At 34.8% G+C, this 27,256-nt stretch overlaps 1 protein-coding gene across 1 annotated transcript in view; it reads left to right on the forward strand.

Moving 5' to 3' along the window:
* LOC149775865 (apoptosis-inducing factor 3-like) overlaps nucleotides 1-27,256 on the forward strand; it is a 94,096-nt gene that overhangs the window by 56,414 nt on the left and 10,426 nt on the right. The window contains exons 10-12 of the mRNA XM_089944488.1: nucleotides 433-563; nucleotides 9,883-9,998; nucleotides 17,203-17,338. Coding sequence (XP_089800614.1) covers nucleotides 433-563; nucleotides 9,883-9,998; nucleotides 17,203-17,338 — 383 coding nt within the window. The remainder of the gene's footprint in view (nucleotides 1-432; nucleotides 564-9,882; nucleotides 9,999-17,202; nucleotides 17,339-27,256) is intronic.

A 27,256-nucleotide genomic window follows, 5' to 3' on the forward strand; every position in this document is an offset into this window, starting at 1 on the left:
AGGCGAATACTCTAACCACCAGGCCACCGGAATGGTCTATTATTGGAACTGCAATCGAAACCTTGGACTATAGAGGTGCAGAATGAGTGTGCTGCCACTGTTATTCTGGCCTCTTAGATAAAAGAAATCAAGGTTACCATGGTGACATTCATTAAAGCAGAAGCATTGAATCAATCTGTCATTAAGATATTATCAAATTCTATTTATTCATATTGAAAGTATAACTACACACTTGAGTATTAGGGTTGCTTATATGACCCAATTAAGGTGGTCTTATTTCTGGACCTGTCTTAGTTGTACTGAACACTACACAATAATTTAGTGGTTTTTCAATTATATATGCTGGTTGTCTTTAAATCTTGGGTAATCATTTGGTGGACTTTCGTTATGCTATGCCAACTTAGAATTCTTCAGTTTTTGTTATGTTTCTAGGCCAAGAGTACTGCCGATTCCTGGTGCTGACTTGAAGAATGTGTACATTCTGAGGACTCCAGATGATGCCAATGCCATTGCACAAAATACCAAGGGAAAGAAAGTGGTCATTATTGGATCCTCTTTTATCGGTATGAATCTGTTGAAATCTTTGATTCATGTAATGATTCAAATTAATTTTATCATATGATATGTCATCTTACAACATCTTATGTAACAACTGGAGTTAAACTTCTTTATTGTCCATATCATTTTATATCCTCTTATTTTTCATAAAGGTACAAGGGTATATAGGAAATAGCCAGGTACCGATGTATGTCCTCTGTCTGTCTGTTTGTTCATAGACAAAAACATTTCTTCAGCATGATCAATTTGCTTTGGTCTTTGTTGGAGGTCAGAGTTCATATGTGCCTTAGTCAAGGTTAGTGTTGTAATTTTCCTTTCTGAATGATAATTAAGTTTCCTAATTTTCATAAACATGCTGACAATAATGGGTTGTGGCAGCTTTCTTTGAGGCAAAATAATAAATATCTGATACTATACATGTATCACTTAATTATGTAGAGAAGCTAGATACAAATGACATGTATTAGGATAATTGTCTTTAAACAGGGTCATATAATTATTGTCTTTAAGCATGTGCATAGGATAATTGTCTTTAAGCAGGTTTATAGGACAGTTGTCTTTAAGCAGGGTTATATGATAATTTTCTTTAAGCAGAGTTATAGGATCTCTTCTGTTGGCATGCTTTATGTAATATAGAATAAAATCTAGAACCTATATAATTTAATGTATATGATATAAAAATGTCATTGATTTTTCACCTGATAGAATAAATATTATGAGTATTTGAACACAAGTTCCAATTTTTGAGCGTTCAAATTTTGAGAAATAGAAGTTTGAAACAGTTGCAGGGAAAAATAATTATTGATATTTAAAGATTTGATTTTTTTTACATTTGTTTTTTCTCTGTCTTTTGTTCTTTCAACTGTGGGGCACAATTATGAGTGATCTGCATAATAGACTTGATTACAATATTAAAATCTGTCCTGGTCATAGTAATGATCCAAATGGACAAATGATTTACTATATCTGCTAATAATGATTTTATATTTTCGACTGCTGGTCTGATATGATGGAGGTGGAACAGCTTTGAGATTGCAATGAAATCAATAAACTTTAACTTTATGATTCATGTAGTCAAAGACATAATTAAAGCAGTTTGCAAAAGAAACAGTTTAATACTGTGGTAACACTTTCTATAGTTTTGACAATGTTTATGGCAATGTGCATGCTGTTATTCCCCTGGAATTTTCTCATATCTTCTGAGGGGCTTTTTCAAGTTTATTTGCATAGTTAATTAAACTGCAGGTCTCATATTTAAGATATTTATACTAGTCATATTTTAAGATTGCTTAATGTGACAATTCATTCTTTAGGATGAAATCTCAATGATCAAAACTGCATTTGTAGGCTTCCTGTGGTTGATTTGGTTCTGTCCTTCCATGTCAGCATCCACTCTCTGGACTTTGATGAATGAAAAAATTGTAGCCATGTTTTTATGCATATATAGATGTCCTAACTAAATTTTCATGCCACAGAAGTAGTTTTAATTTTCCATTTTCACTATTAGGCAGAATGTATTATGCTTTGATGTAAGCCTGTCAGTTTTTTGTTCTGCACTGTTCTAGATCAGATACCTCAACCAGTCATGCTGGATAGCTTGCATTTCAAGTTAAGAAGAAACCTTTTGATTTTTAGCTCCACTGGTCATGGACAAGATGAAGTTATGTGATGGTCTGTTTGTTGGTTGTCCATCATCCAACATACATCCATTTGTAAAAACTAGTTTGTTTTTGCTGCCGGTCCTAAACTACTTTGGAGGACTGCTATGAAACTTTACACACACATTCATCCCATGGCCTAGTGGGTCCTAAATGAATATGGTGCTGCTCAGACTCCTAATAAAGCTTCCACAGTGGTGATATTGAAAATATTGTTATTTTTGCTCCTCCTGATTGGTTGATCATATCAACTTAGGGTTTTAACAAAATGACTTACAATGTCTAATTGGTCTTTTAAAAATGGTGCCAATTTGATATCCAGTATGGCTTCAATTGGAGCCATCTTGAAAATTCTTTTATTACTAATCCAGAACAGAAAGTACTTTTCACCAGAAGTCTTCTGATGATGTCTAGTAGGTCACACATGAAAATGGCTCTTGTCTGACCTCCACAATAGCCAACATGGCAGCATTATGAAAATGCTGTTATCACTGCTCCTTCTACATGGATGGTTGTATCCACATTGGGTTTTCACCAAAAAGAATCTTCTTGTGATAAATATCTGGACCTAAATATTTGGACCAAAACAAAAATGATTCTGATCCGACATTCAATATGGCTTCCATTTCTGCCATCTTAAAAATATTGTTACCACTGCTATTCAGCAGGATGTCATATCAATATAGGTTTTCACCATAAGACTTCTTCTGATATCTACTTTTTTCTGAATTAAAATGGCACTGATCTGACATTCAGGATAGTCACCATGGTTACCATTTTGAAAATCTTGTTATTGCTAATTTGCCTCAATGTATAGTTATATCAACATGAGGCTTTACTAAAGACTTCTTGCAATGTTCCTTAGTGAGATCCAGTAAGGCTACCATGGCAGCCATTTTCAAAATCTTTTTATTGCAACTCCTGATGGATGCGCATATTCACATTGGGGTTTCACAAGAAAACTTTTAATGATTGTCCTAAATAAAAATGGTGCAAATTTTAATCTAATATGGTTTCCACAGCAGCTGTTTTGAAATTCTTGTTATTATTTATAAATATCAAAGATGGCTTCAGCACTCAGCAGTAAAAAAGAAAAAAAAAATTGTTTTATCTTGAATTCCTAGAAATTCTCTTTGACATAGAGTATCAGACCCTTCAAGGTACCCTTGTTTAGTCAAAAGTTGAAAGGTCAAGGTTACTGTAATGCAAAAAGAAAGATGGTTTCTGGCAACAACAAAAAAATTCGTTCTAGACCTCTTGCCACTTTTGGGATAAAAAATCAAAAGTTCTTGCACAATTAATTGTAGACCACATGCTTTGACCAAACTTTTGTGATAGCCTGTTCTTGGGGTAAGGAAGAAACCTATACATTTTTGTGTTAAAGATGTCTAGGTCACTGAGACTCAAGAAAAATGCTTTTTGCATTACTTTATTTCTAACCACAAACTTTGACCAAAACTTTGCGGAAGCCTTGCATAATCAGTAAGAAAATGTATATTGCTCTTTTTGTGTTACAATGGCAATTGTCGAGGTCATATTGAGTTGCTAATGGGAATAAAAATTCTGCACAATGTTAGTTCTAGAGCACATACTGTGACCAAATTTTTATGGCTGGCTTATACTTGGGACAAAGAGGAAATCTGTTTGGATCAAAAGGTTAGAAGTCATCGTCACTTTGATACAAACAGGGAAAAGTTTCTTTTGAATGACTTTGGTAACAAGCTTCATAATGGCACAAAAATTTGAGGATGGCTTGCTGTAATAGGAAAGGTAGCTATTGCTGCTGAGAGGCAGCTTAAAGGTCATGATGACTTCTCCCATAGAAAGTATAAAAAAATTATGTTCTATATCATCTTCTTTTAACAGAATTTATAAATGCTTTGAATGAGTCTTTTACATCTTTTTTTTAAAAGTCAAGGTCATTATATTCAGGATTAAACATCTAAACTTGTTCTTTCAAGAAAATTCAGAAATAGTTTGCCTTTAGGACATATAAGGATCCTAGTGCTGTTGAGTTAAAAGATCAAGGTCAGTTTGACCTACTGGTCACTGTTCTCCATAACCAGACATAGCCAGCTTGTTGCTACATATGTATCCATTAACTCATTAACCTCTGAGCCAAACAGCTAGGCATTCCCCTACAGCATACATACAGAGACATCACCAAGAGCAGTGTTAGCCTTACCAGCACCTGTATTGCTGAGACTACTTGGCTTGCAGATTTTTACACATGGAGCTATTTGCAATAAATGTTATTTTCTTATTTGTGTTTTTTTAATTAAGCTAAAATTTGGCACACAGTTCTCAATAAAATTATGTACAAAGTGGTATAAATTTCATGCAACATGCGAAATAAAACTCATGCATAAAGATAAAAATAATTGATTTTTTTTACCAATTTGTTTCTATTGCCATGAATAATCCATAAAATCCATTATAAATTCACACTGAATAATTAACACTATCATCACATGAAATTCATCCCATTTTATGTACACAGAAATTCCACTTGTCATCTCTCTTGCAAATTTAACCTCATGTGAATACTCCATCAAGTCTGTCAAGTAAAAGTCTACTTCCAGAGGCTGATTCTTGTTATTTTCTTAATTTTCTAATCTAAATATTTCCACTATTTTTGCTGCTATCGAAGTCAAATTTTTTCCCTTTGTTCAGCAATGTTCACTTTATCTATGTAAACTAAAATTTTATTGGTAAATCTGCCTGCATAATTAGGAAATGGATTGAAATCAACCAATGGTTTGTGGCGATTTAACTCATCATGTGGGATACAGACCTAGATTAATATTGCCACTCAGACTCTGTGCCTGGAATACAAGCTAGGTAAAGTGCACCATGTTATCGTGGCACTCAAGAGATGAGGAAGGTAAAGTACAATGAGTTATAGAGGTGGCAGGGGTTAATGAGTTAAACAAGGGGCATGTGTATTAAATAATGTTTAAGGTACTTTTGTTTACAAGTTTTGGAACTTTCTGGACTGAAACATTAATTTTTCTTAGTGGAAACCTTACTAGAAGTTTAACTGTATGCATGTTTAGTGTAAATGTCCTATCCCCAGATTCACCAAAACTTTTGAATTTGATTGCTCCCTCAAACTAAAACTAACAGTATTATAGGTCTTGTATTCGGAAAATTGTTACACAATAAACTTTACATATTTAATATACATATATACCTCAATGTATTGCTTGTTTTGTAAGGTCCTGTTGTTTTATTAGTTTATTTGTGGTAAGTTATCAAAATGTGAGTTTGAGTGTGCACTCAAGTTGAGGAGTTTCGTTAATATGGGACCTGATTAGATTTATGTGCCCTTTACTTGATGTTTGCAAGCTTTATCATTGTTTTATTTTTTTGTTTATACAGAACCACTGCTTTCATAAAGATTCTTTTATCTTCTCTTCTGAGAGATGTTCCAAAATATCTGCAATTAGAAAGTTCTTGGCTGTATTCAAATAGATTTCCAGGTTTGTTTCACTTTTGAAAGGAAGTCTTCAAGTTAGAGTCAGGAAATGTTTGAGGTAGACAGCAAATCTGTACAATGTTGCCATTATTAGTTTTGAAAATTATGGTATGTGTCTGATTGATTGAATCAAGTTCAAAATCTGCCAATTCCAAAAGATAAACTCCAGAATCTGCAGAATTTATGAGATGATTTATCTCAAGAAACATGGAAATAAATGTTGACCTTTCCCAAGTGTAAGTGACATAAATTTGGTGTCCAAAACCATCACTTGGCAGCATCATTGAAATGATGGCTATAGTAGTGTTATGCCATATTTATTCATTGGCAGGTTTGAATACCACAATTTTGTATTGAAAATAATATACTTCAAGTGGAAACATTAGAAAGTTGGTCCTTTCAAACAAAATAAACCACCCTTACCAATAATTGAATCACCCATAACAAAATTCTGAATTCATCTCAGTGTTTGTTCCTGTATCTTATATCCATGGTACAAATCTACTTCATCCACCAGGATTGCTTTCATGTTAGTAATCTGTAAATATCATGTATTTTTTATAATGTGAATTCACTTTTATTCGTTGTGTATCAATTGTGGATTTAATTTTTTCTAAAATCACAAATGTACTGACCCATTGAAAAATGAACAGTTAGAACCCTTTCCCAATCCTTGAATTTAAAACTGCCAAAATATTAATTTCTGCATCAAATAATTAATGACATTTCCATCAGGAATTACTTTCTGCTACCTCCAAATTCAAACGTCCCTGCAAGAGGAGAAAGTGTCTTCTCATCTATATCATATAGACAAAGGGATGCAAGTCTTACAGGTTTACTCCCCTTGTGCCAGCTGGGTGGCCCCTGTATTCCAGATGTTGTCAGTTTAAACTTCTCTGGCAGCTGTGAACAGTGCCTCCAAGGAACCCATTGCAATCTATAACATGTTTTGGCCATTCGTCTTTTATTTTCAATGGTATAGTAAGTCAGATGGTTGATATACACAGTGCATACAACAATTGCTTTTACAGATCACTCATGCACCTCACTTCTATGTGAGTTCATGTCCTGGCTTGAGCAACATGGGATATGAAAAACCTTCTGTCCAAGGTCTTCTTGGGTTCTTTTCACAACCAAAAATAGTGTCTGCCATATATATATGTATATATTATGTGCTGAAAAATGGCATTAAACCCCACAAAAAAACACACATTTTAGGTCAGCTCAATAATGTCAGTTTGCCTATTTAAACAATGTATATATTTAATGTATGCACTTGTTTTTTTGTTTCTTCTTACTTTCATTACAGAGATGTCTTTCAAGTACAAGAATTGCAGATGCTTTCAAGTCATGGAGAACAACCATGAGAAGTGTCTTTCAGCACAAGATGTTCTTCCTCACACCCATGTAGCATGTGTGCAATGTGGGCAGAAGTTATATGAAAGGCTATAAATGAAAGCGCACTAAAAATCTTCTGAACATGAAGTATTAAAAATTCATAAAAATTCTGAATCATTAACTAACTGTGCATAAATCATTTTCTTGCCAAAGCATGGACTTAAAACCAGGTTTCAGGGATTATCTTCCAACTTTGCCTGCCAGGCAGCCTGCAAGTCATACCATTTACCATATGCCATCCGGGATTCTGACCAACCAGTTTATCCATCCAAACAATCAATGTACAACTTTGGCATACATGAATTTATCATCTTGGACTGGCAACCAGCATGTCGCTCGACAGTTCCTACAGTGACTGTGTCATACATCCAGCAGAATGACTGGCCAACCAGATGCAATATCAGTACATGGTGAACCATCAGTATAGTTGAAGCCATCCATCCAGCAGTCCATTCCAGCATGACCTACCATGCCAGACCGGTATACCACATCCAGACAAAAAGCCATTATTGGCCCTAATAGTATATATGATAGTTAGAACTGTCTTCACACATGGTGACAATTCTGCATTATCACTGCCATACAGAATGCTATATCCCTAGACACAGAGTGTACAGGAGGAGAACATCCCACAGGAATGTACTGATACAGACTTGCCAAATGTTCCAGTCAAACCATGAAAAGATGGAATTTGGTTTTAAGGGTGATCAAAGAGATATACAGAACTTTGCCTTTGTCTGATTGCCCTCCTCTACCGGCAGTCAATGCTACATATAATGGCCTGGTTGCCTTTGTCTGATTGCCCTCCTCTACCGGTAGTCAGTGCTACATATAATGGACTGGTTGCCTTTGTCTGATTGCCCTCCTCTACTGGCAGTCAGTGCTACATATAATGGCCTGGTTGCCTTTGTCTGATTGCCCTCCTCTACCGGTAGTCAGTGCTACATATAATGGACTGGTTGCCTTTGTCTGATTGCCCTCCTCTACCGGCAGTCAGTGCTACATATAATGGCCTGGTTGAGCTTTGATGAAGATGAACATCTGTCCATCAGGATTTTACAACAATTTTCCAAGACTGCAGAAATTACTAGGCATCTCTCAAATAAAATTCATGAACACAATAATTCAAGGGCTTTATGGCGAGTCAGTTGCCTTCATCGTTCTCACCGCACTGGTACAAATCAAATACCAATTTTTATCATTCAGGTGTACCAAGCCTGGACATGGATATTACTGCTGAGAACATTAATATCTCCACTTATTTGAACACCATATCAAAGTTGGTCAGAAACATCAAGTCAACTTTCTTCTTACTTGACCTGGCATCATTTGTGATATTTCATCTAGCCGAGAAGACCAGAAGTGACTTTGCCTGGGAACTGGTATGCTGTATTGCCAAGGTAGTCAGTAGTGTTGCTCACCACGCAGTTGTAAATGACCTAATGGCCTTTTGTAACTATGATTTGGTAAAAAGAGGTGTTCTTCTGCAATCTTTTTCTCATTAAACCCACCATGCAGCATCCCTGTGCTCCCTCCCCTTTGGTTCACTCCTTCTGTTTGGGAGCCAAATTAAGGAAGAACTGATAATGCAGGCAGCATAGGAGCTGCCCCTACAGCTTTTTATGAAAACTCCTATCTCTGTGCAATACCATACATACCTTAGAAGGGATGGTCATCAACAGCCAAGACCACAAAGGTAATTCACAGCAAGAACCCCAACCTTTTTGTGGCCAGGCAAGTTATAGGCAACCATATCCAACTAACTTGTGCAGGCAGGTTAGAAATGGGGAGAAAAAATAATGTTTCTCCTTCCCCAAGCCTCCCATCAACTGTCAGTGACTTTTCATCTGTCCATGACCAACCACATTCCATCTGTTCTGCTAGTCTTGGATGAACCTATTTCCAGTAAACAAATGGCTCATCCAAATCATTTCATTTGGGTTTCCAGATTTGATTCATCCAGACTCACTCTATTTTCATGATTCTCCTTTATGATCATGATCCCATGCGATTCCACAGAGGTGTTAGTGGATCTTTTTTTTACAGAATTAGATAGAGCTTTTGCTCATAAAGTGGACAGTGGAGTAGTCTGAAAACTGGACTCATAGGTTTCTGTTCCAGGCTTCTTCTAGTTACAAAAACTGATGGAAAATTTAAACCTGTCATAGACGAGTAGATTTTTCAATCAGTTTATTACTGCCTGTAGGTTCAGGATGGAGACTGCAGGGTGTCTCTATGCCTGTATGATGTGTTATGTATATTTAATTTGTATTTTGTGATTGACATTTGTCCATAATTGAAGGTAGGAATTTTGGCCTATCTGATTAATATAAATTTTTTAAAACATGTTTGCTTGGATTTGAGTTCAGGACATTGGTTTTCCCATTGGAAATTCTATGATCTCCATGATTTCTGTCAGGTTACTTTGTTAAAATTTAAGTCAACAGACCTGACCTTATTTATGTATGACTTATGTCTGTTCTTCTGAATGATAGATGATGGCAGAAAGATGTTTTTTGTCTTAAGACAGGGCTGCATTTGGAGATAGCAGAGAGTCATGTCTTAATGTTAGTGTGACTGGGTAAGTATTTTTGGAGTAACGTAAATAATACTAAAATAATTTCTTTCTTTGCAAACAACAAAATTGATACATTTGAAAACATATGAATTCACAGACAGTTCTTTAAGTGATCAATACATTATTATTGCTCAAATTCTTGGAAGCTTTTGTTAGCCATGGTTGTTAGTTAAATAGCCAGGAATCTTAAGAGAACTTCCTTTTTTCCTCAGGAATGGAAGTAGCTGCATTTCTTGCTGATAAGGCAGAGAGTGTTTCAGTTGTCGATATTATAAAAGTTCCATTTCAACTTGTCCTTGGAGACAAAGTCGGGGCTGTTCTACAGAAGGTTAGCTATAAGAATGGCCAGCTGTCAGTACCTAATGACCTTGCCTTGTTTTGTCTGTTAGCCAATACTGTCATCACAAGTCTCTGTTGTAGCTTGCACATTTATCATGGCACTAATTCCTGGTCAGTTAGCATGTTTTGTGTTGTGTTGTGCAAGTTTAATTGTGTCATCAGTTGCAAGACATAAGTATTTTCCTATTTGAACTAACGAATGTGTGTAAATATTAAAGACCAAGTCATTATTCGGACTTCAATTTTGGTAATGCTCCCTGGAACTAATATGTCCCTGTATAAAGTGACCAGTGGAAGAACTGCCAATTTTGGGCCACCTAAAAATCTTTAGAAATGGCTCCCCTCCTCCAGTAAAGATTTGGGATTTGGGCAATTTTGTGGTCCCTTCCTGACTACACACACATTGCAGGAGGTGTGGGGGCAGTAGTTAAACACCTGACAGTCAGTGTTCACTGTAGTGTTTGAAAGTAGAAGTTACAGGTTGTATTCATGGGAGAGGTGGAGGTTCAGATTGGGGTGTGTGGGATCAACTACTGCCTAGGACAAACTGAGTCACTTGCCACAGTGTATCCCTGGACAAGGCACTTTGGTCCAATTGCCTTAGGACACTGTGACCTTTCATGTGTTGATGAACTTTTAAACACCAAACAGATTAACAAAAAAAGTCATCAGGACAAATACTTATGTCATATCCTGTGCTAACTGCTTCTACCTATTTTTGTGAAAATATTACATGAAAATAGTTTTTGTGGTTATTTTGCCTCATATTAGTATAGAACCTATTGTTGTCACAGACTGATTGACAGGAGTGACTAGTGAAGGAACAAAGACCAAGATCAAACATACAGTATTTATTTCAATTAAAAACAACAACAAGAAATTATAACAATTAAATCCACAGCTTATTAATATAAGATTTAACATAATCTTTGGTAAATTAAATATCTTATATTATACTTTGTTACTTTGATCGCTGCTTAAATAGAATCATGTTTGTATGACAGTTTTACTGTTAGATTTACTCTTCCAATGTTAGAAAGTTTATCCAATGGACAGATAATTAACTATTCTCCAGTCCTATAATAACCAGAATTGATTCTTTTTTTTTTTAAAGTTATTAAATGCATTCCTGATTAGTCCATAATATTAAATAAACAAAATAAGTCTATTTTTCTGGACTCCCCCAGGGTAACTGGGGATCATCAGGACCAAGGCATCCCTCAGCCCTTCTTCAGTCTTGCATTTCCCACATGCTATATGTTCAGCATAGATTAGCTACAGGTACTGTCTAAAATGACCAAAGATTATGCATGTGTACTATTTCAAACAATAGAAAGTATATACAGTATGTCATGTACTAGACTGATGAAGAGTTAACTTGGTCAACAGAGACCATCAATAATGATTGACAGGATGCAATAGATCATCACTTTTGAATGACAGAATGTAACAGATCATCAAGATTGATTGACAATATGTATCGTTGTTATTGATTTACAGGATGTGACTGAGATCATCAGTATTGATTGACAGGATTAATATATCATCAATATTGATTGACAGGATGTAACAGATTGTCAATATTGATTGACAGGAGGTAATAGAGATCATCAATAATGATTAACGCAATGTGACGGTCAGCTATTAAACATGTAGCATTGGTTTTTGCACAGTATTTTATGAAGTGGTCTTTGTCTTAATTGGTAATGCCATTCTGTTGCAGCTATTTATTTAGCGTCCATAGTCTCTGCTTGAATTTGTGTCATTTTTAATTTGAACCACTCTGGGCTCTACCGTTTTCTTTTGAAAATTTAATAGCTTTGGAAACTGTTTAAAGGTATGTTCAGTCCACATGTTGTAGCAACAGTTTAGGTTTCTCAAATTTGAAATTTATTAACTTTTGCTTGCATGCAAATGATTTATATTTTTGGAAAACTGCAGACCTAATTAAATGGCAATTTGAAATTCAGAGAGTCCCAGATCAGAAATTGAAAGTCATGGGAGCATGGACTTTCACTACAGACAGCTCTGGACCCTTAATAGTTGTATATGTGACATATAACCAGTGTTTAAATTGCCCACCAGATTATAATAAGATCAATTTGGACTTAGATCAACATTTCTGTATATTTCACATTTTTTTAAACTGGGAAATTTAGATTATGTACTGTTTCAACAAAATCACAGCAAACAAAAACACTGTAAGCCATATCATCTACAAAAAAATGTAAAATACAGTGTTGTACTGTACATTCTACACAGCAATAAGCTTTGAACATATGCAATATAAAAGCTATATTTCACATACACTAGTTTAAAATTTTCTTAAAATCCTTACAAAATTTGTTTCCTACCCTCATTTTTGTACATTATTTGTGCTAAAATTTATCAATAGAAACCTCATTGTGATGGGTTTATATCTCATTCTGTGATATCAGCCTGAAAGTTTATATCTGACTGGCCGTTAATAGTATTATATCTTAACCAGGCTTGACCAAAGCATGGAAAGAGCAAGCATGCATGCACAAAAATATCATCTGTAAGAAAATTATTATAACACTCTTGTGATATCCAAGCTATTGGATAAATATAAACAATGCATCGATTGTCCTTGACGTTTGGAATTATGCATATTTAAAAGCATGCTCTAAACGATTTCACTGTCTGTGTTATCAAACAGTTTGTTCGACCTTTTATATCATAGCTTGAAAGTTGAATCCAGCTGCAAACAACATAAACCCAGATCTGCAATGGCAGATAGTGCAAGCAGATCATAGTCAGTGTCAATTACTGTACTGATTACTTCTAATTTAATAGACCCAAACATGTTGGTGCATTATGCAATGGCAAATCTAATTCTTTGCAGTTTGCAGTAGGAACACGATTTATAAGTGAATGTATATAATAGGTCTGTCTCTATAGAATAAGGTTGTATAATGAATCTACTTACCAACCTTCTGTCTATATGTCACAAAATCTTGTGAATGCAAACAGAGCAGCAGTATTTGAAGGATTATGTTGTTATTACAATATTCATCACTTAAAGATGCATACATCACTTTGCTCCCTCAATTTTTATGAATTATTGCATTTTTACTTGCAGTTGAAAACACTGTGTGACCACCACTCATCTTTTTCAGTCTTGTAGGTGAATGTTATGTATGGTGTGAATGCATCTCATTCTGCCTTTTTTGATGAATTCCCTAAAACTTGGTACAAACGTTCTGGTAACCATTTGAAAATTTGCACTGTGCTCTTGCAACTTTTGTTTGGGTTGCTGTTTATTTCAGACTTGGAGGAGCTGGGTGTCTTGTGTCATGAATATTGCAATTGCAGCTAGTCTCACAGTTTTCATCAAATCACCATAAGACGTTTAACACATTAGAGTCCTGTCTGAAGATATGAATGTCAACAAATCACTATGCACTCATAATTTTTTATTTTGCCTATTTTGTCTTAGTGCAAAATGCAGTGTTAAGACGCAGCCTTTGCAGTTTTCTATTGATCACTGTGAAACTCTATGCATATTATGCTCATCGTCAAAACATGCATGTTTTTGCAAATCTTTGTGCTCCTTAATTTGTTTATGAGAGTTAATGCCCTTTTTTCTTACAGTTGAATGCAATATATGTGAGACTTTTGTGAATGCATCTACTCTCTCAGTTTTAAGTGGATTGATGTGGTCAAAGAGTAAAATGAAAAACATAAGCTGTGCATATTTACCATGAAAGACCCACAGTACACATTTCTCAAACCAATTATGGTATATTTTACTGTAAGGAATAAGCACATGACTCAAGCAAGAAAACTTAACAGATGAGAGTGTGTTTAACTTTTTACCAAGTTGCTGTCTTTCATACTACAAATTCTTTTTTAAATTTTACCCTTATTAATCAACAATTTAATAATAAATTGTAATAAATGCCCTGACATTTTTATATTTTTTCTTTTTCTTTTACAGTACAGCCATCACGCACACACACACACACAGACACACACTAATTTCTTTCACAGTTTTATGGCTGAGATGGCTCACCATAGTCTTTTATCTGATGCTTGTCTTACCATTCTTGAAAGTTATTACTGTCTAGTCCAGTTTTCCCATTCTTCTTTTATCCAACAATTGCATTTTTATAATGATTGCAATGATGTTGAAGTTTCCACCATTGTTGCCAATGTAATTATGTACATACATATGAAATTTAATAAGCACTGAACAATAGCAAAAAATATGACCAGTCTTTGAGACCCACTGGGTATTTAATCAAAGGTTGTTTAAGTTTCCCTTCTAGAGGTACTTAGATTTTTCAAATGAGTTTTTAAATATAAGTGGCTCTGCAATGGCAGAAATATAGACTGGTTTACAGATATTTCACAGTTTAAACCATATCTTAAAACAAGTCACTGAATCCTGTCTAAACTTTCAGCCTTACTTCCATAACAATTCAACAGTAAAAGTTTTGTTTAAAAAAAATAAAAGTACTTCTGCGTTACAAAACTTGAATAACTTGTTTTAAATACCAACCAATAATGAAGAGCAAAAGGGACCATTAAGTTTAGCAGCATTTCCATCTTTGCACTTCTTTCTACAAGGCTAAAATATGCTCAGCATTTATAAGGGCAGGTACTGCACATAAGATCATGTCATACATATAGAACAGCCTTCAGAGATTTTTTAAATTCATTTCCAAGAGATTTTCCAAAATGCATACAGTAATTAATCAAATCTGTTAGCACCTTCAGGGAGATTTCCAGTTTTTGTCTCATGTTTTTTTGTGTCAAATTATAGATCCTGGAAAAGGGAATGTCCTTTACTTGTGTACAAAAAGAAAATCCATTGATGACTTAAATTTGAATGAGCTTATGCAGTAATTAAACATTTGCTCTAACATTTTTAATGGGAGGTATTTGCTTCATATCAAAGGGACTGGACTTTTACCAGGTCTAAAGATCATTCAACTTTTAACTTAAGATTTTATTTCAGCAATATCAAAAGATACTTTACATCTGAAAAATTGTTTTTGATTGGCTGTAAATGGAAACTCAGTCTCAGATCTAGATCTCCAGGCCAGGCTAAAATATCTTTGTCATACTCAAAATCAGATTTAGAATTCAGAAATTTGATTGGCTAATGTCAAATAATAGACCCATCAGATATCAGAAGTTTAATTGCATCTGAGTTTGATTGTAGAAGCGTGTATTCTCTCATTCCTATGTCTGTGTAATTCAACATGAATGCAGTCTGTGACACTTACAGTAACTGATGTTGTTGAGCTGATATAGTCATGAATGCCTGCTGTATTTATTGTGGTTCTATTAAGGAGATTTTGGCTGGCCTTTAAGCAGTAGTCTTGTTTGCAGCAAAATGAATTCTTTTGTTATAAACAAAACATTTTTTTTCTTCTAATGATGTTATAACTTTGAGGAAATACTTTGCATTTCTAAAGCAACATTATCATTTCACTCCAACAGTATTTCCTAGTGAGAAATGAGAGAAAATAAATAATTATACATGTTGAAATGGGACAATGAAACCCTATGATCAGGATCAGAATTTGTTGGAAGGAACTCTGCATAGTTGTGCTCCTGCCTACAGTTTCTGTCCTTAGAGAGGGATTTCCCTATCACACACTAACGCGTATGATGGGAGTCTAGTTTTCATTTGGTTCATTCTTCTTTTCTAAGTATGCTAAATTCTCCAGTAATATTCTTAGGACTTGAAGTGGCAGCTTATATGTCAGGGAAGGCCCAGTCTGTTGATGTGATTGCACGAGGGACTGTACCATTAGAGAATGTTTTTGGACAAGAAATAGGTAGCATGTTGAGAAAGGTAATTTGATTGAACACGAGGTGAAAGTCATAAGAAAAGGTACAATATTTATATGAAAGTTTCTTTTTTATTTTGATTTTGGTTATTTCACCTGCTTTAGGCACCAAACAATTAGTAAAACTGTAGAACTCTTAGTGGCTGATTGAACAAAACTTTAGCATGTCTGGATATAAATCATAAAAGTCATTGAAATTCATTAAATGTTTTTGTTTATATTATCTTAAGCATATTACTTGAAACATGAATGTAAACAAGAATAAGTGCATAATTATGAACCATTTTTCCAAACTGTCCCTCCATTCATCCTTCCTTTTTGTTAACTTTGGCAAAAGTAGTACACTGCTATTTTGAAATTATTTCAGATTTATGGGTTATTTTTACAAAAGTGACCAATATTTGACTTTACAATTATAGAGATTACCCACTGTAAAACACTTCCTGCAGATTGTCCCTTTTGTGTTTTATTAGCCAAGATCAATGTTTTTATTCTTGCTCTTAATATCAGTTTTGCAGCTTGCTTATTTGTACTAACATTTACATTTTCTGTTTCATTGTTATCATCAATGTCAAAATCTGTGCTTGAAATTTGTTATTTTTTGTGGGTTTTTTTGTGTGTTTGCTTGTAGTTTTGTTTTTTTTCCAACAGTCAATTATCCACTTTCAATAGCATTTCATATTTTGCATGAATTTTTTGCATATAAATTAAATCATTCTTTGTGTGTACCAAAAACTAGACAGTAAAGTTAACTAACTCGTAAAGTGTAATTCACTGACCTTCAGAATTTTGACACGTCTATTTGTATGTTATCAACTGCCAAAGATGATGGTGACTGCATATTCCTGTCTTTTCAGATACTGTCACTGCATGTCAGTGAATGTAAAAATAATGCAGTTGACCATCATCAAAACAATGGAAATATTTGTAACTGGCTGTCATGTTTAGAAATTCCATGTTCTTTAATTTAAAAATGTCATTACCCATTCAAGTACTGAAATTGTATGTCAGTTTATTGTCAGATTTATGCATGGCATATTAATATCCATCAAAATAATACAATTGCATGTTATGGAAAGTCAAAAATGATGCAATTAATGATAATTTATCTCAAAATATTTTATTCATGCAAGTAACCTTGCAGCATAGTGTTATGAGAGCACTGATACTACTGGTATTACTGTTACAACATTTTATTACTACTACTGCTAATCATAAGTACATTAGGATTCCATTTCTTGCCATTTGCAGTCAAAACTAAATATTTCAATTCAGTATCTAGGCATTTACTAGTTTTTTCAAGTATTCTTGTCTTCTATTTGATAGTGACTATTATTATATTTACAGAACACAGTTTTCTCATTTTAGATGCATGAGGAAAAGGGGGTGAAGTTTCACTTTGAGTCGGGTATTAAGGAGTTTTTAGGAAAAAATGGCCTTGTTTCAGAGGCTGTCTTGTCTAATGGTACTAAACTTCCAGCAGATGTGTGTATACTGGGTGTTGGTAAGATATAGTGTGATTTATTGCTTGACTATCAGCTTTCAGTTTTACCAATTATATTTGTGTGCGTGTGGCTGCGAGAAAACCTCGCTATACCTTAGTATCTGTTGTGGGAATCTGGAGTGACTGTGTACTTAGATGAGAATTAATGACTGAGTGAATATATGGACGTGTCTGCTATGCATAAATGCCTATATTAACAACTTTATAGCATCATTTTTTGTTGATGTGTGCATGGTTAAGATTGCATAGGGGTTGGTGCTTACAGGCAAGGCAATGAGTGCCATAACCCCTCAGATACAGATTCAAATCTCCATAGAGTATGAATCAAAATTCTCTGACCTGCATGATAATATTACACCACTCCCTTGATAACTCACCCACATGGGGGTCCAAAAACATAGACTGCACTATAAGCGAGGTCGCAATATATTGAGGGACTTCCATAACAATATGAAATGATGCCATCATTGTTTGACATCGAGAAAACCATGAAAGGGGGTGGAACTGATCTGTTTAATAACTGAATACTCATTTTAAAATCTCGTTGGGAATAATTTTCAATAAAGCACTTTTTCTAGCTAAGTTATTTGTTTTTATGTTAAAATGATCTTTATTTTCAAGATGCCCAACCCTGAAAGATCAATAACATAATTCTAACTGGTTTCAACAACTGTCACATGTATGCAAAAACACTGTGTATTACATCACTGCTTTATGTTGTTGTTTAGTAGTCTGGTTCTGCTCTCTGCTATGGTGGTATGCAATGCAGTACTAAGTAGGGAACCAGACTAGTTATTTATTCAAATTTGCAATCAAACAAGAATCCTTTCTTTTTTTTAAAAAGGAACATTTAGATCGTGAAACAGCCATCATTGTTGACAATCAGTTTTTTGTATTGTTCTATTAGTAAAATATTGATGCCATGATTTCATTGCAAGTAATAGTGAAACTTCTCATCCATGAGGAAATCTCCAAATGCCAATTGAATAATTACAAATTAACTACATTTGTGAATGAGTATGCTAATTTAAGCTAGTTTAATTAGATTACATTCACCCCAAAAAAACTACATCAGTGTTCAATTGATCACTTAAAATGAATTGATCAGACACTTGACCAAGGCCACTAGCTCTTACACAAGTGGGATTTGCATGCCTTTTAACTCTTCATTTACTCCACCCCCTTTATTTGATATGAATGTCTAATTAACATGATAATAGAAGGAGGTTAGTTTAAAATTGAGTGCAACAATACAACAAATACTTACACAAATTAGGTATCAAAACACAGTTGGCACTTAATTAGGTTCTCACAGAAATGCTTACAGAATAGCTGTTATGGTAGATTGACATATTTCACATTTGAATACAACAGGACACATTTTATTATGATCATTACACTTAAACTGAACTCTTAAACTGAACTAAAAGATTTAACTAAAACATGCATTTCCCTTGACAAAAAACTTATTTAATTGGTATTTATTTATTATAGTGCTGCTCAAGCAAGTATTAGTGACATTTTCATTATCGAAATTTTGTTGCACATGGTTATTTATGGTGTGCCAAGAATGTTGTTTGGAAAGAAATTTTAACAAAATCATATTAATATTAAAAGATAATTTCATAATGTTGATTCTAATTTCCAGGTTATATCAGCCGTTTTTGATGATAAAATGAGCGATTGATCAAAATTCAGTTACCAGTTTTGATCACGATTTTCTTCATGTTCAGCAAATGGAATTTTAAAAAAATGGAATCCGCGACTGACCCTACGTTACAAGCAGGTTCACAAGTCATCAGGGAGTGAGTTATCATTATCGAGGGATTGGTGTATTTATTCATATTTAAAATTTTGTTCATAATGCTGTCATACATTCTTTAGTTGTTGTTGTTATTGTTGTAGGGTTTAACGCCATTTTTCAGCACACGATAGGCTATACATGGCGGCCAGTATTAATGGTGGAGGAAGAACCCGGGAAAACCCCAGAAAGAATCACCGACCCACGAGAAGCTACTGGCAAGCTTTCTCACGTACCCACATTGTCCGAATCCGAGACTCACATTCTTCAGTTGGATGCAGGGTGGGTGGGTGTATGTGTGTGTGTACCTGATTTATTTGTAATAAAAAAAATAAAGATTTTGTTTTCAATATGTATATCTTGAATGGTAACAAGATGGCCACTATCGCTTAACCAGCTTGAAGCAGCTGTTCCATTTTCTTGTGCCGTTTTCATGATATTTTTGCTTGTTGCCTGTCTTCGTCTACGTTGTTGTGTTCATTATGTATTGGCTGTTCAGTTCGTATGTGTTTCTTCATCTCCTTGTTTTGGAAATGAGAACAATTAGACTTTTTCTCACCTGTCTTGCTCCACCACTAAAACTTTTGAACAAACCGCCATCACATAATACTCGCCAGTCAACCCATTTATGCTATGATGGACCCTCATTAATTGCTTTAAATGACCACTCCTTAGCTCTCCACACTACACTGTGCTCTAGACTAAATGAACTAGGGCTACATTCATCATTACCTAAATGTAAACAGAAGCGAAAAAAGAAATATCAGAATATTGACGTCTTTTTCCTGACAGAAACATGGCTAAAAACATCAGGCGATGAGCCCAAGTGTGCGGATCTAACACCCATTGGTTACTCATCAAGTCCTTCCCCCGTAACTCTCGCAGAGGTGGAATTGCTGTCATCACAAAGAACTCCATGATCAAACATCTTAACCACACCACAACATTCAATTTCGACCACACATCGTTTGAATTAGTCCAAACCACACTCACACTGGAGCAAAGGTCAGTCCATTTTTTCTGCCTATACCACCCTCCTCCTAGTAGAAAAAAACAAGCTGACTGAATCTCTCTTTTTGGAGCAGTTTCCGAATCTCCTGGAGTATGGAAATTCGATAGGTGGCAACCTGATTATTCTTGGAGATTTCAGCTTTCACTTTGACTGTCCCGGAAACCCAAACACATCAAAACTCATAGATTCCATTAATGTTTTCAACCTCAAACAGTCAGTTAACCAACCCACCCATAAACATTGTAACATTTTAGACTGGATTCTTCATAGACCTGATGATAACATTCTACGGTCCTCCCTGGTATCCCATGAACTTGCATCAGATCACCTCTGCATTATATGCCATCTTGACGTATCAGTCCCTAACCCTCCACCTTTATCTGCTACTAAAAGAAACCTCTGTATGATAAATAGAACCAAACTAATGCATGACATCCAAGCAAACCTAACAACTTGCTTACCTCCTACAGCAGAACAACTCGATAACTGCCTGCGTTCATTGCTCGACAAACATGCCCCAGCCACCAAGTGCAGAGTATCAATTCAAAAGTGTTCTCCATGGTATAGCAGTGTTAGGGACCAGCTTCGCACTGCTAAAAGAGACCGCCATAAAGCTGAGAGACTTTGGCTTTCCACCAGACTCACTATTCATAAGCAAATCAATAAAGCTGCTAAGAAGAATGTCACAAATATAGTCCATGCAACAAAATCAGCCCACTACACTACTAAGATCATGGAAAGTTCCAGCTGCAAAGAGCTCTTCGAGATTACTAACAAGCTAATGTCAAGGAACAAATCTACACCACTTCTAACTACCTTCTCTCCAGTCGACCTTCTGGACATGTTTGCAAATTTCTTCCGTGACAAAGTACAAACCATTAGAGATAAGCTTTACACAATTTCAAATGACTCGTCGTCACCATACAGTTGGGATACAGAATTTGAGCGGCAACCATTAGCAGCATTTGAACCTGTCTCTATGGATTTTGTACGTACAGTCCTGACGAAGAGTGCACCAAAGTCATGTGAACTTGATCCAATTCCAACATCACTGCTGCTTGAGTGCTAGATCCAGTATTGCCATCACTAACTGATGTTATTAATACCTCTCTCTCATCCAGGAAATTCCCGTCATTTTTCAAAACTGCCATTGTAAAGCCTCTGCTGAAGAAACCAACACTAGACCATAATGATTTAAAGAACTACCTCCCAGTTAGTAATCTCCCATTCATATAAAAAATCTTAGAAAAGGTTGTTCTATCCCAGCTTGTATCTCATCTGAATTCAAACAGTCTTTTTAGCAATGTACAATCTGCATATCGCCCTTGCCACAGTACTGAAACTACTCTTCTAAAAGTAGTTAATGACATTCTCTCTGCTTTGGATAGCAGAAAGATTACAGTCCTCACCCTCCTTGATTTGTCTGCAGCATTTGACACAATAGACCATGATATATTACTTCACCGTCTCCAGCATGTATTTGGCATTCATGATTCAGCCTTACTGTGGTTCAAGTCCTACTTGGTCAACAGGACACAAATTGTGTCTGCAAATAGAATACACTCCAGCCCAGTTGATCTATGTTGTGGTGTTCCACAGGGGTCTGTTCTTGGACCTGTTCTCTTCATTCTATCATCCAGTGTCTCACCAATTGTACACTGATGACATGCAAATATACAAATCTAGCCACCCAACTAAGTTAATGCTACCATTCAAGGTGTAGAGAGGTGCATTTCTGATGTGAAATCATGGATGACATGTAACAAGCTGCAGATGAATGATGATAAAACTGAGGCCATTCTGATCACAACACAAAGACTTTCTCATTCACATCCTTTACCTCAAACAATAAATATCAGCAACACCAACGTTAAATTCACACAATCAGTACGAAACCTAGGTGTTACTTTGGACAGTACTCTCACACTGCACCAACATGTCATGAACATATGCAAGGCTGCATATCTTGAGCTGAGACTAAAACACTTGTGTGTTCATTAGAACTTTCAAGACTGGACTATTGTAACTCAATACTGTCTGGTTCATCTCAATATCTACTTCAGAAAGTTCAAAACACAGCTGCTCAGATCATACTTAGAGTACCACGATCAGAGCACATCTCCCCGCTGCTCTGTGCCCTACACTGGCTATCCATTCAATCCAGAATCAAACACAAAATTTGTTCTCTGTGCTACGTTTCATTGACGGACTCTAGTTCAACATACCTATCCAACCTCACCCATGTGTACACACCAACAAGATACTTACGCTCCTCTTCTGACAATCGTATACTCATTATTCCCACTATGAAAACAAAGTCATATGGACAGCATTCTTTTGCATACCAGGGCCCAGCAATGTGAAATGAATTGCCCACTGAGACACAAAGACACAGTGATCCCATTTAAGAGTGCTCTCAAAACTCACTTATTTCGACTGCAAGAACAAACTTAAAGACCTGATAATGTTTCCTACCTTAAATATTCTCAGCATGTTTTTTGTTTTCTAATTTCATGGTGTTTGTTTTTGTAATCATATGATCATATATGTGTTTTATCTTATAGGTGTTGTCTAATGTTGTAAAGCGCTTAGAGCTTCTAAAGATTAGGCACTATACAAAATCATCATTATTGTAATTGTTATTATTATTATTTTTATATATATATATTTTATTTCTCTGCCATAAAGAGGAGCAGATGTGTCCCAAGGTGTAAGGTCATTGTCACAGTGACACTTAAAACCTAAATAGTTCTGCAGGATATCCTTAGTTCTTTATGACTTATATAGAGCAGACTTTTTGGTTGGCTTACAATCGAGACGAAGACACCTGTATATTTGGTGTTACACGGTCAAAGGCCAGGGTTATAGGAAGTGATTGAAGGAAAACAAATCAATTCAGCATAGCTACAGTTCTGTACCAGATATATTGACAACACTTGACAGTTGGCTTGCAAATGATACAAGGAAAATATTTGATTTTGGGGGTTAAAAGGTCAAGTCAGAGGGACCCCAAGAAGAAAAACAAATTCCACAAAATAATTTAAGTTCTATGCCACAAACCATATCCAAACTTTGTTGATAGCTTGCAGTTGTGACACACAAAAATCATTTATCTTTGTGTTCAACAGCTCGAAGGTCCAAGTCACCAAGTTTTATGGTTTCATGTCTTAAGACACACCAACACAAGTAGGTTATTAAGTGTTGAGGCATATTGAAGTATAGTTCTTTGACCATCATAGCTAACACAGGCTGATCTGATGGTATAATTCTAACCACAAGAAGAAAAATTGTTTCTACAACATAACTTGATTTCTGCATCTTTTACCATGACCATATTTTGTTGATGGCTTGCATTTGAGACAAGGAAGGCATCAATTAATTTTTGGATTAAAAAGGTCAGTGGACAAGTTCACAAAGAAGTCATATTTATGCCACATATCTTCCAAAGTTCGTTAATAGTTTGGAGTTTCAGCAATTTCCTATATTTTTATTTTTATTTTCTCCAGTACCCTCTAATGCCTTCTCATCTGTGCTATGTAAATGAGTTTTAGTCATAATATAACTGTTTCGTTTAAGACTTTCATGGTATAGAAATTCCAAAACTTTAAAATAATTAAAGATAATTACGTAATATCCTATTTACACTTTTATAATCTTATGTAAATTAAATATTACTTGTGGTTAAAAATATGGTTGTTGATTGAATATCATTATGCAATTGTGTGTGTGTGTGTGTGTGTGTGTGTCTATATATATATATATATATATATATATATATATATATATATATATATATATATATATTCTTCTCCAAACTCTAGTATCATAACATTACAGTGTGACCCCACTATAACAAGGTGGCTGGGGTCCATAGAACATGATTCTGTTATAGACTGAACCATGTTATAACTAACCAAGTCAGCTAGCATGTACCAAAAAAGATGGCTGGGGATGGGGGTAATAGAAGAGGGCACAAAAATATGTTCTTTTGATTAAATGAATACAAAACTAGTGTAAAATGCACTTATACCATTATATTAACAACTTACATTTGCATAATACATTCCATAATGCATTTAGTACTGTATATGTATATGAAAAATCCACGAATTCAGGTATAGATCACATGTTATAAACTTTATGAATCAGTCACATCATGTTAGAAAACACAAATAGCACATATAAAAAATGGTGGCCCTCGTTTGATCTATATCCCATTGCCAGCAAACACGTCACTAACAATTCACTATGGTATTGTCACCAGTAGACGCCATTATAGTTGTATAGTTGTTTACATTCTATATGTACATGGCCTAGATTTTGGTCAGCCGGAGACAGCTATCATCTTGCCATGGCTACAGAGGGGATGAGGCTATTCATAAGGAAACGAAAACATTTGAACAAATTAAAAAGTTGATGGTCAGATATGTATGGTTTCAAAAGATTGGAAAATTAAATTGTGTTTTATGCTGCTGTTGGTAGTGACTGTAAACATAAACATTTTTCCCGCAAAAAGGAAACTTTCACAGCACAATAAACATCTTCCTGTCACTTTGGAAAATGCAACAATCCATCAGATTCCATTGCATTTAAGTTTTGTGCTCACTTCCTTTGATGAAAGGTACTTTATTTTTATTGAAGATTGTTGTTGGCTTGCTTTGATGAAGGGTGCATGTGTTAATGAAGTCACCACTAAAGAACAGCTTTGGAGGATAAAATAAATGCATGTTTGTTATTATGGCAGCAACATGAAATAATTTTAGACATTGAGACTGACATTTCATTTTGATTTGCTTAGCATTTAAACAGAATGATTGGTGCTTCAAAGGTAATCAGTTTTCTATTTTTTCGGGGTGCATTTTTAAAAAAAATAGCTATTGTTTGGTCGATTGTAGTCATTCCTGTTCCTGCTTTCAAAAGTTGGTTGATTAAAGCTGGTCCATTAGCATGACTTTTTGAGTGTATCACACCATACAGTTACTCAGGCCAGATTTCAGCATGACCTTTTGAGTGTATCACACCATACAGTTACTTAGGCCAGATTTCAGCATGACTTTTTGAGTGTATCACACCATACAGTTACTGATCAGGCCAGATTTCAGCATGACTTTTTGAGTGTATCACACCATACAGTTACTCAGGCCAGATTTCAGCATGACTTTTTGAGTGTATCACACCATACAGTTACTCAGGCCAGATTTCAGCATGACTTTTTGAGTGTATCACACCATATGGTACTCAGGCCAGATTTCAGCATAAGTGGATTATGATATAACAATACACTGTTAAGATAGTTTGTAAAAATGAAGAAAGGATTTGTTTATCTAACAATAGATTCCAGTGCCTTTTATATCCACATTTGTGGCTTCCTTTCATGATACATTTGAATTTCTCTCTTCCAAACCCAAGATTGAATATACAAGTTTAAACAGCCAACAATCTTGTCCAAATAAAATTGCCAGATGGTATATTTTGTCATCAATAAGGAAAACAAATAGCAAATTGCGACATTGGTGAAGCCCAGTGCGATCTCTGAATACACTCTATGCATGTTTTTTTTTCATTCTTTTAAAAATTAAAAAATATTTTTTCACTTATGAGAAAAATGTATACAAAATTGTAAAGAGTCATACCATGATCATATCATTAGTTTTCATACATTATCTCTTCCCCAAAATGATCGTAAACATTTTACGTCATTTTTTATACTTTGTAAGAAGAAAATATATTTGTTCACTTACAAGAAAAACACTTGCATATGAAATTTTGTGAGCCATGCCACAATCATGTTATATCCAAATTTTTTGTTATAATGGAGCATGCTATACCAGGTTCACACTGTACAACCTTATTTGAGGGGTATTCTGCATTATGGTTGCATAATTGTAGATTTAGATAATGAATCCTGATGCTGAATGTTTTAAAGCTGCTACATTGTATACTCACTTATAACTTGAACACTTCGGAATTTTTCTTATTTTTATGACCTGACAGTTTATTAACTTGCCTTGCTACAAGGCCTTGCGAGCTTATTTTTTGGATGTGTGTTTGTAGTGTGTTATCCAAACTTCCTTGAAGGCTCAGTGATGTAGAATAGTTTCAGTATGCGCTACTGCATGTGATAAAAAGCAGCTAATGCAGATTTTTTTTATACCTGGGATGAACTCAGTAATGATGTTTCTTCTGATAAGAATGTCTTGAACATAAAGTCTTGGTTAAATTTTTTAAATCTGTTTTATTTAAATGATTTTACACAGGATTCCAAAACATGCATCCATCCATTCACCCATCCATCCATCCAATCCAATCCAATCCCATCCCATCCATTAATCCATCTTCTCAAAATTTCATCGAACCAACTTCATTCAAAACTTGGATTAAGAACATTCTTGCATGTCAGCCCAAAACAAGCAATTTTCACAAGGGACAATTTGAAGAATTCTACAGTTTGTTTCAAATAGCTACAAATCTAAGGTAAATTAATTGAAATTTTAATAGACCCATTTGCTTTGCGCACTGTTTGATAAAGTAATATAATTAAAATTTGAATGGACCTGTTTGCTTTGCACACTGTATGATAAAGTAATATAATTAAAATTTGAATGAACCTGTTTGCTTTCACACTGTTTAATAAAGTAATATAATTAAAATTTGAATGAACCTGTTTGCTTTCACAATGTTTGATAAAGTAACATAAAATTTGAATGGACCCATTTGCTTTGCACACTGTTTGATAAAGTAATATAATTAAAATTTGAATGAACCTGTTTGCTTTCACACTGTTTGATAAAGTAATATAATTAAAATTTGAATGAACCTGTTTGCTTTCACACTGTTTGATAAAGTAATATAATTAAAATTTGAATGGACCCATTTGCTTTGCACACTGTTTGATAAAGTAATATAATTAAAATTTGAATGGACCTGTTTGCTTTCACACTGTTTAATAAAGTAATATAATTAAAATTTGAATGAACCTGTTTGCTTTCACACTGTTTGATAAAGTAATATAATTAAAATTTGAATGGACCCATTTGCTTTGCACACTGTTTGATAAAGTAATATAATTAAAATTTGAATGGACCTGTTTGCTTTCACACTGTTT

This window comes from Sinohyriopsis cumingii, chromosome 19, assembly GCF_028554795.1.
Source record: "Sinohyriopsis cumingii isolate HCF-2022 chromosome 19, ASM2855479v2, whole genome shotgun sequence".
NCBI lineage: Eukaryota > Metazoa > Mollusca > Bivalvia > Unionida > Unionidae > Sinohyriopsis > Sinohyriopsis cumingii.